At 36.0% G+C, this 13274-nt stretch overlaps 1 protein-coding gene across 7 annotated transcripts in view; it reads left to right on the forward strand.

Annotated features, from left to right (window-relative positions):
• The window catches only part of LOC311095800 (uncharacterized protein), a 92406-nt gene that overhangs the window by 46325 nt on the left and 32807 nt on the right, over window positions 1-13274 (forward strand). For all 7 annotated transcript variants that reach the window (XM_084134585.1, XM_084134586.1, XM_084134587.1 and 4 more), the window contains 7 exons: window positions 692-818; window positions 1539-1658; window positions 5671-5812; window positions 5967-6079; window positions 7238-7391; window positions 9082-9330; window positions 10449-10640. In XM_084134585.1, the coding sequence (XP_083990711.1) occupies window positions 692-818; window positions 1539-1658; window positions 5671-5812; window positions 5967-6079; window positions 7238-7391; window positions 9082-9330; window positions 10449-10640 (1097 nt within the window). The remainder of the gene's footprint in view (window positions 1-691; window positions 819-1538; window positions 1659-5670; window positions 5813-5966; window positions 6080-7237; window positions 7392-9081; window positions 9331-10448; window positions 10641-13274) is intronic.

The raw sequence follows: 13274 nt of genomic DNA on the forward strand, positions 1-13274 counted from the left end.
TTTCGCATGGCTATGAGTGTGATATTGCTCATATAAATATCCAAGTGTATGACACAGCTCGTATTCTTCAAGTCAATCATATATTCATGGGAGAAAAAATCAGTTTGAATAAGGAAAGCGATTTCTTTGTCATAGTATCTTTTCAATGATAAAAGTTACCAGTTATTGCATGTGCTGCACTTTATTTGTACCATTTTGTTTTATTAGTTTATTTTTATTTATCTATTTACCTTTTTTAGAATTTAAAAGATAATAAAGAAAGATATTATTTGATAAATGAGATCTCTGATTGTTGTCCTTTAAAAAAAAAAAAGTAGTGCTTGAAAACTCCTTAAAAGTCCTAGAATTTGGTTTTACACGGCAAAAAATGCTTTTCTTATGCGTTTCCAGTCCAAATATCAAAAAAAATTTAAATCAAGATGCATTTACTAGATGAGTAAAATGACATAAGATATTATGTCCTGTTTTCCGGGGGAATTAATCCAAATTAAGTGAGTTGATGCTTAAAAAAGCTAAATTATCTGCCAATGGGGTCAGAAAAATAATCTTAATTTTTTTCATTTTTCTTAAGATTTAAGAAATGTTTGATATTTGGACTGGAAACAAGACAAAAAAAGCACTTTTTGCAGTGTGCCGTATCTGCCAGAACCCTGTTGTTATGAAACAGCTCTTTGGTGTCTTTTCATCATAGATGGACGACAAAGATCCACCTTCCCCTGCGGTCAGAAAACTACCAGACTAAGAACCTCTTCCATGATGTTCATCCCTCTCTCCTTCTCTTCCTCCATCGCCTTCGGTCCATCACTATCTTCAATGAGGTGAAGACCTGGTGACCCTTTAAAACCTACTGGATCATGATTTATACAGTCTCTAAATGATCAACATGTCTCCTCCAGTGCGTCTGTGTCTGACTGATAGTTTAGACTCTTTCATCATGTAAACGTTTTTTAGTATAACTGAACAAACTTCAGCTCATGATTCACGTGTCTTTCTGCTGTCAAATCTCTGATCTTTATCAACTAAACGCAAGAATAACTTTCATATTGTTAGTAATATTTCAGCTGGACTGAAGCAGGTTTACTTGATTATCAAACATAATGTTTTATCGAGTATCAAATACGATGATTAGGCTTTTGAGGAAGGTTTATTTGTTCATCTCTCAGTCTTCATTGCATTATATATTTTAAAACTATAAGCTTTGATTATAAAACTAAGCATTTAAATATCATCTTACTAAGACATATTATTGGCAGATATTTATATTTATATGCATTTTATGTATCTGCTATACCGGTTTACATTACAAACGTCCATATCTGCACCAAATTGTGTATTTTTGCTCAGTTTGAGTCTTGGATTAAAACTGAGCTGTTTTTTTCCTCCATATTCTCACCGAGTCTCAGACTCTATGAGCCGTAAAAGCCTGTTGCATCAATTACGATGCTCAACAAACATACTTTTTTTGTTTATGTATTGACTATTATTTCATACGTCAGGCTTTACAGGTTTAAGTGCATTTACTTTTGTTTCTTCTTCAGGCCGAGAATCGTTTGGTGTCGATGACACGCCGAGATCTGAGCCATAACATCCTGGAAGTGGCTCACACCGGCGGAGAAGAGCGCTGGCTGGTGGTCAAGAGGATGCTTTACCCGAAAAAGGCAAGTCTCACACACATTTAATATATCCATGTATATATGCAATATATGAAATATATAAAATATTATATATTTATATATTAAAAAAAATATATAATTATATATATAAAAAATATATGTGCAATATTATTATTAGGGATGCACCAAATATTCGGCCACTGAAAATTTTAGGCCGAAAATGGCCCAAAAGTGCATTTTCGGTTTTCGGCCGAAAGACTTTTATCACCGAAACAATACGGCCGAAATGTTGTGATGACGCAAACAGAAACCGCGACCTGCACCTGCTTGTCTGAAGCAACATGTCTGCGGTCTGGACGTTTCAGTATATCTGAGAAAGACCCACGGACAGCGATTTGCAAAACATGTAATGCCGAAATTTCAAGAGGGGGTGCATCTGCAAGAGGGGCTGCATCTGCAAGAGGGGCTGCATCTGCAAGAGGGGGTGCATCTGCAAGAGGGGGTGCATCTGCAAGAGGGGGTGCATCTGCAAGAGGGGGTGCATCTGCAAGAGGGGGTGCATCTGCAAGAGGGGGTGCATCTGCAAAGACTTTCTCCACGTCGGGTTTAATTTATCACCTGAAATCCAAACATTCCGATCGCTACGCTGAACATGAGAGGAACGCGGCACAGAAAAGGAAAACGCCTCCGAGCACGCCCACTCCGTCTGTGGAAGTTTCCCAGTGATGGTGTCAAGGCAAAGGGCATTACACAAAAGATTATGGGATTCATTGCCTTAGATGATCAGCCATTCTCTGTCGTAGAAGATGTGGGATTTCGTAGGCTGATCGAGCACATTGAGCCCCGTTAATATTCATAATAATGCAAGTAGAATGGGCTTGTCTAGTGTTTACAGTAAATATTTATTATCCACTGTGCACATCTGCAATTCTTGGTGCATTTGTTGTTGTTAAAGTTCTACAGTTAACATATGGGCTATGGCAGTCTTTGTTTTGATACACTATTATGTTGAAGGCCTACAGAGAAAATGTTGTTGTTTCTTTAAGCAGTTGCAGTTGTTCTGAATGCTCTTTCTTGTAGTAGTCCTACAGAGAAAAATTTAAAATGCACTTGACCTAAATGCACTTTGTTTTTGTGAGAGAACATTTTAAAACCTTCCTGCAGGCCAGTAGGCCTGTACATTATTATTTAATGTACACATGAGTTGGGTCAAGTTAAACATTTTAGTTTGAATTTTATTTTATACTGTGCATTGTTGCAATGTGCTAAATAAATATTTGCATAATTTGTAATTGATTTATTTTTTGAAACTTTAATATAAATTTATGCAATTGCAATGCCTTGATTTTAGTAAAGTTAGTACACAGTCATAGCCATAAATGCAGTGGTACTAAAAATTGGCATAATTTCTTTCGGTGTTTCAGTTTTCGGTTTTCGGCCAAGAATTTTCATTTCGGTGCATCTCTAATTATTATTATTATTATTATATTCACGGACAGTCTAACCAAAAATTATTCAGACACCAGAAATCATTTCTGATATTGTTTCACTAGTGTGTGCAGGACACTATAGTTAATGTATGAAAGTGAGGAGAGCAAAATAAAGTAAACTGTGACATATTATACCCAACAATTCTTCATACAGTGTAAAATACATTCAAATTTGGGACCAGAAATGATTCGGACACTTTGAGCTGATCATGTTTTGCTGAAGTGTGTTTTCTTTAATTGCTAATGCTCTTTTTACACACAGACTGAACAAAATGAAGCATTGCTTGGTGATTGGTTGAGCTAAACTGGTATTATCTAATTGTGTAGTTAAATTTAACAGCTGACAGATATTCAACATAATTCATGTGTGAGACAGTCTAACAGAAGGACGGACAAAACCAGTCAAATATCAGCTGAGTTCTGCTCATATTTTATTACCATTTTCTAAACTATAGCGAATAAACTGTGATAATGAGAGAAACGTTGAAGGAGTCTGAATGTGTCTAAGATGTGCTCAGAAAAGATTGAGACTTGCTTCTGTATTGTTTTCCCACGTCCTTGTCCCAGTTTTACCTTCTTCTAATTGGCCTCAGTTCTCGCAGTGTTCCGGGGATCGGGACGTTACGCAAGCGTTCCTCTGCTTTATTCCTCTGGGAAACGTTTTACACTCCCGTCTCATTCAAACTTAATGCAAGGAATCTTATTAGCAAAGTGCAGTGAATGTTTTCCTTCACATCCGTTTGTAGCCTTTGTTCTCAGAGAGAATTCACGGCACTTTCTGTCCGTCTCCTGTGTGGATTTTCTCTTGTAGTTTTAATACTGGAGACGCATAATTGATCGCGCGCAGAAATGTATTTCAGAGGCTAGTACACAACAAACTGCAACATTTCAGATACGCTCAAGTTGGCTGGTGTTTGTTTTAAAGAAATTGATTCTTTAGTTCAAGATATTTATAATGTTGCAAAAGATTTCTATTTAAAAAAACATCATCATATTAGAATAATTTCTGAAGGATCATGTGACACTGAAGACTGGAGTAATGATGCTGAAAATTCAGCTTTGATCACAGGAATAAATTACACTTTACTGTATATTCACATAGAAAACAGATGATTTACATTGGAATAATATTTCACACTTTCTACTATATTTTTGATCAAATCAAAATTCTGAAGAGACTCATTAAAAAACATTAAAAAATCGTATTTTTTTCTCTCTTTTTTTTGCATTTATAAATAAAAAAAATCTCCCTGATTTATATATGTAGATAATGCTCAATATTTTTAAAATAATAATAATAATAATAATAAAAACACTATTAAATAGGGCTGGGTAAAAAATATTGATTTCTCGATTTTAATCGTTTCTCATTTTTACTAAACGATATCGATTGTTAAATCCCAAGAATCGATTAGTCATCCTGTTTTCAGTTGATGAATGAATGTAACATTGTAGCGCATCCCATCCAATAAATCACAGTAATCTTTGTGCTTTGTTACTATTGATATGAAACAAAGTCTCAGATTTCAAATTACGTCCATTTTATTATGAAATTCAAAAACATAATTGCCGTTTTGTCGCTGTGGCCTGAGATCGCTCTGGCTCAGCTCTAGAGAAGCACATGATCTTCTCTTCCGGCTTAATAACACCAGTTACAGCGCGAGATAAACATGAGCGTCTGAAAGTGTGTTAAAGGTAGAGTACAACTTATCGAAGTCCGTATCATGTGACATGGAGTCGCCCAATCAGTGTTTCAACCGTGGAAAGACGTCAGTAAATCAGCTTGTAAACAATGTCATGTAACGTCACATTTACCTCAGAAAAACCATGTGACCATAAACTCGCCAGTCAGAGAGAAAAATTAACTCTAGAGAGGAGCATTTTGCTAAATATATGCACCATATTACATATTCATTATAATTTTTAATGTTCTTCAATATTTAATGCATGTTTGAATAAATCTGGAAAGTTTTTTATGACAGCCACCATTTAAATGTTTATATTTCATATAACTTTATTATTATAAAAATAAAAAAAAGTGTATTTTAAGTGTTTGTATACAAATCAGTTAATTTGTACCTTCAATAGTATAGTAGGCTAATGAAGCCTGTAGGCTACCACTGACTCCCATAGTTTACAGCACTAGTTCAGAGATTTGTTTTCCTTATGAAAATTTGCAATGTATTATACCTGATATCCAAAATAATCAATATTGAATCGAATCGTAATCGAAATCGAATCGAATTGCAAGCTTGTGAATCGAAATCAAATCGAATTGTGAAATTTGTGTCAATACCCAGCCCTACTATTAAACGTAATCTAGCGAATCTCAAAATCAATCAATTTTTCAGGCAATTTTTTGATACATTTTTCAATCAATAATTTTTTTGATGAACATTTTGATGCTTTGATGCTGAAATGTAAAGATGCTGTTGTAAGAATTATTTTAAATGCATGCCTATATTATATATAATTCAATAACAGCAGTTTTCCCTCAGTATTGCTGCACGTCTGACGTTCGCCGTTCCCTGAACGTCTCCATCGTGTGTCTCTGTTTTCCTCCGCAGATTAAAGAGGACGTGGAGTCGACAGAATTGGCTCTTGCGTTTCAACTCAGCGAATCGTCCTCCTGTGAAGCCAAGCCTCAGAAACAGCCCGTCTTTGCCTTTCTTCCACTGCGCAGCTTTGGTTTCCGTTTCATCATTCAAGGTTAACACATGTCATGTGACTTTATTGTTGTCTTGCATGTCATTTTACTGTTTTCTAGGGGTTTCGGACATGGAAAAAGCAGAATAGGTGCTCTTTAAAAATACTGTATCAGTGATGCTAATAAAACACTGTCTCACTGTGTGCTGTATTGCAGGTGATTTCGACATCCCTTCCTCCAGAGAAGACGTGGACCGGGACAGTTCCTGGAACCAGTGGCTTCGCTCCGAGATCCCACAGCTGTTTGTTCACGCCATGGATGTCTTCAGTGTAAGAGAGGAGTGGGATAGGATACATTTATTCCTATATATTTGCCTTTTAACACCAGCTTCAGATGGAGCTTAAAGGGATAGAATATTACCCCATGATTTACTCTCCCTCAGGTCATCCTAGGTGTATATGACATTCTTCTGTCAGACGAGTACAATCAGAGTTATATTAAAGGGGTGGTTGATTATGATTTGACTTTTCTAACTTTAGTTAGTGTGTAATGTTGCTGTTTGAGCATAAACAACATCTGCAAAGTTACAATGCTCAAAGTTCAAAGCAAAGGGAGATATTTGCGTTTAAAGAAATCGCTTTTTAAGGACTACAACAAACGGCTGGTAGAGACTACACCACATTCCTCCCGGGTTAGTGACATCACCAACCCTAAAATTTACATAAACCCCGCCCCCTGAACACGATTTAAAGATTATCAAGACAGAATATGCTAATCAATGACTAGAAGATAACTACACAGCTTCATAAATTCATCAACTAACCATTCAGAAATGTCCTGTTGCTTCTACATGTTGTCACTTCTTCTAGAGTCTCTCCATCTTTCTGACTCCGGTTTGAACATTAAAGGCTAAAAGTTTTTGAAATTTTCAGTGCATGTGTGTGTGTGTGAGGTAAAAGCACACTAGCTCTTGAAGCTCCGCCCCCTGTGCCGGAACAGGCACAAAACTGCATTTTTTCTCACCCTCAAAAAGTGACAATTTTAACATGCTATATAAAAATATCTGTGGGGTATTTTGAGCTAAAACTTCACACACACACTCTGGGGACAAACTTATTTTACATCTTGTAAAAAGGGCATTATACCACCCCTTTAAAGGAGGAGGTGGAGCACTTTAATGATAGATGCACTTTTATGGACTTCAAAACAGAAACGGCCATTCACTGCCATTATAAAGCTTGGAAGAGCCAGGACATGTTTAATATAACTCTGATTGTGTTCGTCTGAAAGAAGAATGTCATATACACCTAGGATGAGTTGAGGGTGAGTAAATCATGGGCTAATTTTCATTTTTTGGGTGAACTATCCCTCATAAATCTGCTTTTATCATGTTGCTAGAAAAGAAAAACTTGCTTTCTTTATGTTTCTTTGGCCATCTGAAGGAACATCTGTAGTGCTAACGAGTGCATGTGATGTGAATCCCACAGCAACACCCAGAGTTCAGTGGGCTCGGAGGACTCTGTTACTTTCTGCAGTTTATCCCTCAACCAAGTGAGATCCTGGACTTCTTCAACCCTGTGGCCAATCAGATCATCCAGTTGCTGAAGGGCAAACCGTGCCTCCCTGCGAAAGAGGACAGCGGTGAGGACCAGGGTCAAAGGTTTACTCTTCCATGAAGGGCCATAATGTAGATTTTCCTCAGCTGGACATATATATATATATTAGGGGTGGAACGGTACATGTATTCGTATTGAACCGAAACGGTACGGGCGTCACGGTTCGGTGCATGAATACACACGGAGAATACACAGTATAAAAATAAATAAAACTTGCGTGCAAATTAATTAATGTAATGCGGAACTATTGTTAGATACGCGGGTTCTTTAGGGACACCTAATCTGTAGCTCCGCCTTAGCTCTGAAGCTCCGTGGCTATAATGAACAGGCTGCGATGTCAAGATTGCAATGCTGGAATATGTTGTGTGTGTGTGTGTGCGTGTGTGTGTGTGTGTGTGAGACAGAGAGACAGAGAGGCTCGGGCGCGATCGAACAGTGGAAACAGAAAACATACTCCGTCATTTTGTTCATAGGACATCATTCAAACTGCAAAGTGTTTACTTATATTTGTGTACACTCGCAATAAAACGCAACATTGTGCTTTTGTCAAACTGTAAACTCTTGTCAAACTGTAACCTACAACTGTCACACAACACAGTAAGTTACACATTCTACATTGTTTAAAAAAGAAAATCAAATTTGTTTTTAATGGTAGTATTATTTTATACAGAAATAAATTATTTATAATTCAGATGAGAATAACGTTAGTGTTAATTAAAATTTTAAGGAAAACAAATATATTGATCTGAAATATAGCAAATTCATTTTAAATTCATTCAGGTACAATTACCAAACATATCTCAAGGTCTTTTTGTCTTTTTATTAATTTTTATATAAATTATATAAAATTATATAAAACTATTGTCAGTGCACTACAAATAAACTGGTTCTATGCCTTTACTTTATTAATAAAACTTATTTAAAAAATACAAGGCTTAAGACATTTATTTTCCTTTGGTGGTTCAGCCTGAAACGTGCACAATAAATTGCCTTCTACATTTTTGTTTTGCTTTTCCCTCCATTGTACCGAACCGTGATGTCTGAACCGAGTTATGAACTGAACCGTGACTTCTGTGTACCGTTCCACCCCTAATATATATATACATATATATATTTGATTAAAAATACAACAACAAAAAAACAGTAATATTGTGAAATATTATTAAAATTTAAAATAACTGATGTCTTCAGTGTCACATGATCCTTCAGAAATCACTCTAATATGAAGATTTGCTGCTCAAGAAACATTTATGATTATTATCAGTGTTGAAAACAGTTGTGTAATTTTTTTTCAGAATTCTTTGATGAATAAAAAGTTCAAAACAACAGCATTTATCTATTTATCTTTCTTAATAAAATTGATTAAAATAATGATTAATATTTGGTAAAATTATTCTTTATCATTTAAATCTTACCGATCTCAAACTTTTGAACGGCAGTGTGTGTGTACATATATATATATAAACTGATCAAGAAATATTATTTTTCCATTTAGAGCCAATATTTGCCCCCTGGAATTGGTTTCCTGGGGCATATTTAAAAAAAAATGACCTTAATTACAATAAAACATATTTTGTATTTTAGTATTTTGAACTAAAACTTCACACACACACTCTGAGACATCACTTATTTTACATCTTGTGAAAAGGGCATTGCATGACTATGCTAAGTGCTGATGCTGATGTATGTTGAAGAGTAAAGATGTCTCTGTTCAGATGGCGGAGTGGAGTTCAAGCAGCCGTCCCAGCTCGCCGTGTGTTCGGACCGGCTGATCCAGGAGGTGATTGGAGGAGAGGATCTGTGCCGAAGCCTGAGCCTGTCGTACCTCCACCCGGCGCTGCAGGCTCGCCTCTCGAGCTCCCTGCTCACGGCGCTGGGCGTGCACCGGCTCCGGCCCGCCGAGATCATCACCGTCACCTGCTCCATGGCCAGAGAACTCCTGCAGCACGGCCATCTTAGCTCAGGTGCGACGAGTGCTGCAAAACTGAACGAGAAACAGGCTATAATGTAGAGGCAGTGTTTTTCAATTCAGAGAAATCTAGAATTTTAATAGATTTTCGATATTTTAAAGCCATGAATGATCTTGTTTCTTTTGATTTGGTGCAATAAGGGGGCATTGTGTGAGATTATTGATGACAGGCTGTATTTTGCATCCCTCTTAAAGGTGCAGTGTGTAATATTTAGGAGGATCTGTTGACAGAAATGCAATATCATATACATAACTATATTTTCAGTGGTGTATAGAGACCTTACATAACGAACCGTTATGTGTTTATTAGCTTAGAATGAGGCATTTCTCTCTACACACACCGCTGGTCCGCTTACATCGACATGTTTCTACGGTGGCCCTGAGCGGACAAACGCATTGCATCACTATGTTGTTCTTCGTACAAAGAAGCGAACTAAAGTCAGCGAATAAAACACTGACACAATGATGGACAAGTAACAATAATGTTCGAATAACATATCGTTTTACTGAATAATTAAGTAAACATGATTTCTTGATTGAAGAAACCTCATTGTTTAACCGGCTACTCTCTGCTGTCTCAGACGACGACATCACTTCCTGTCGGCCACCATAACTCCTGTTGGGTGCAATTCACAACCTCACCACTAGATGCTGCTAAAACTTACACACTGCACCTTTAACTAATGAACCTTATTGTAAAGTGTTACCGTTGCACCGCTAATCTGCTGTGATTGTGGAATTTTGTCCCAAATGATAAGTGGTAACACTTTACAGGAAGGTTTCATTTGTTAATATTAGTTGTACATTAATATGAACTAACCGTGAGCAATACATTTGTTACTGGATTTTATTAACTGATCATGTTAGTTCACAGTGCATTAACTAATGTTAACAAATACAACCTTTGATTTTAATAATGTATTAGTAAATGCTGAAATTAACATTAACAAAGATTAATAAATGCTGTAGAAGTGCAGTTCATCATTAGTTCATGTTAACTAATGAAACCGTGTTGTAAAGCGTCACCTGATAAGTTGTGTTCCCAGATGTCAGGGATTCATAATGCAGTATTTCTGGCAGGTTTTGATCTCTCCTCTTCTCTGGTCTGCTCAGAGCTCGAGCTGAAGAAGTTGGCCCGGCTGCTGGTGTGTAACTTCCGTGCGCTGGAGCCGGAGTATGAAGTGGACGCGCTTCTGCAGTCGCTCAAAGAGGTTCCCATGATCCCTCTGGCCAACGGCAGTGTGGTTTCCCTGAGTTCAGAGGGAGTTTTCTTTCCTCTCAGCGATGTGATGCAAGCTGGCACAGGTACTTTTTTTAAATGCATAATTTCAACATATTACCATTCAAAAGATTAGATTTAAAAAAAGAAGAAAAAAAAAGAAAAGCAAGGACACATTAAATGAATCTAAAGCGACCGTAAATACATTTATAATTTTACAAAAGATGCTGTTCTTTTGCATTTTCTATTCATCAAAATATCCTGAAAATCCAACACTGATAATAATCATAAATGTTTCTTGAGCATCAAATCATCATATTAGAGTGATTTCTGAAGGATCATGTGACACTGAAGACTGGAGTAATGATGCTGAAAATACAGCTTTGATCACAGGAATAAATTACACTTTACTGTATATTCACATAGAAAACAGATGATTTACATTATAATAATATTTCACAATATTAATGTTTTTTCTGTATTTTTGATTACATAAATGCAGTCTTGGTGAGCATAAAAGACTTTAAAAAACAAACTTTTAAACGGTAATATATAACAAAATATGTATATAGTATATTTGTATTTGAATTACACTTTATTTTATATATATTTATAATATATTAGGGCTGTCAACATTAATGCGTTAATTTTGTGATTAATTATTTTTTGTTTAACGCATTAAAAAATGTAATGCAATTAACATTTTTTTCGGGCATCTTTGGTGTTAAATTATATGAACAAGCGGTCGTTCATTCAAATGCTTTTAAACCATTCATATGCAATAAGATGCAAATGAGAACATTTGAATGGACAATAACACACAAAATTATATCGAAATGTCCGTTATTGGCGAGTATCCTCATAAAGCACAGTCTTAAATGGGTTAAAGAGTCTTAAATGAATGTAAAAAGTTGGGATAACTTCGGATGTGTGTCAGATCTTCGCCAGCTCTTAAAGTGACAGTAGCCTAATAAACCTGCTGGTGTCTGTCATTAATGTCAATCAAAGAACAACAGACAAACAGAAAATCACTCACTGCTCTTGAAGTAGCTTTAACAAGGATTAATCTAGATTTAATTTTATACAGTGAAGAGTGAAGACTGTGCAGTGTAATTTTAGATCATTGTTTACATGATTATTACTGTTAGACCTACCGGAAACATCTTGGCCACTGTGGGCCAGATCTGAACCGGTCTGACTGGGCCTGTAGAAAAAAATATCCTTAGCGTTGAGCCATGCTGTACTAAAGGCAGAGATAAATGTGACATTAAATGTTAACAAAAATGATCTCTTTCAGTTATACTGTAATGTTAAATGGCTATAATTACTAATTTTAGTCCCCAGAAATTGAGAAAAAACAGCAAAAAATCATTGTGCTTAGTAAATAGATGACATTAAACAAATATTTAAAATATACTGTCTTTGTTGTTTCTACATGAGATTTAATGTGAAATTATTACAATATAAAAAAAATTATGTTGGTGCAATTAATCACGATAAATTACAGAAAAATGTGTGATTATTTATTTATTTTTTTTGTCGTTTGACAACACTAATATATATATATATATATATATATATATAAAGAATTGAATGTATTTATTTAAATTTATTTATAAATTTATTAGATAAAATATTTTATGCATTTTTTCCAGTTTATCTCTTTAAAGTGTGTATTTCGCAATTTACTGAGGTACATATTTTCTAAACTGATCAATAAAACAGTGGCACTGGTGTCAGTATCAGCAGATATCGTTATCCGTATCAGACCTGAAAAGAAAAGCAGTTTAATCCAAGTCACCTCAAGAGACGCGATTGCTCTATATGATGAACATATTTAATTTAGCCTTTTATTCACATTGATTAATGCACATACGTAGAGCTCATCAGGTGACACGGAAGATCAAATGTGCGAGAACCAGTGAGGTTTGCTGAACTTCGGTAGATTCATCTTTTATTTCTAAAGTCTTGTAGTCCATCAGGAGTTGTTTTCATGCCTCTCTAGACCTGTCTGCAAAATGAATGATCTTCTTCATCTCCTGCTTATTTCATGAATCAATAAAGTGAGTCACAGGAGAGAAAGACGCACTACTTGCGTCATTGCAGTAAAAAAAAAAAAAGAAGAAGTATTTTTGTGAATGAAACCCAAACTACAGATGCGTTTCTCTGCCTCTAATCTCATAACTCCTTCATTACTCCCTGACACGGTTCTCTTTGATAAATGACCCATTTTTCTCGTCAGATTAGTCCGATACGTCCTCACACGGAGCTGGTGGAAACATGCATTCCAGCTGAGTGGAAACGAGCCATGCTAACGCTGTGTGTCAGGCAGAGTCGGGCTTTAAGAGATTAATTAAACATCAGTATTTGGGCCCGAAGGCTCAGCGGGACAGGAACAGGAAGTGCGTCATCAGCCGCTCTTATGCTTCCTGTACAGCAGTGTGGGGCGCGGCTCCCCAGGGGGCGCCAGAGCATGCCAGGGGAGGCGTGGAGAGTGGTACAAATTATAGCCTAATAATTAGTTTAAATTAATACATTTAAAAGTTAAATTGTTATTATTCTGAAAATACACTGCAGGTCTTGATGCCCAATTCTGATTTGCACCATTCAGGAAACGCATAAAATCTGCATATTGTCACTTGTAAACAATAAATTGTCCTAGTAAAAAAGTTGCTTGTCCGGGAAAAAAATTATATATATTAAATATTAAATATTTATTA

Source organism: Abramis brama, assembly GCF_963993115.1.
Source record: "Abramis brama genome assembly, chromosome: 14".
NCBI lineage: Eukaryota > Metazoa > Chordata > Actinopteri > Cypriniformes > Leuciscidae > Abramis > Abramis brama.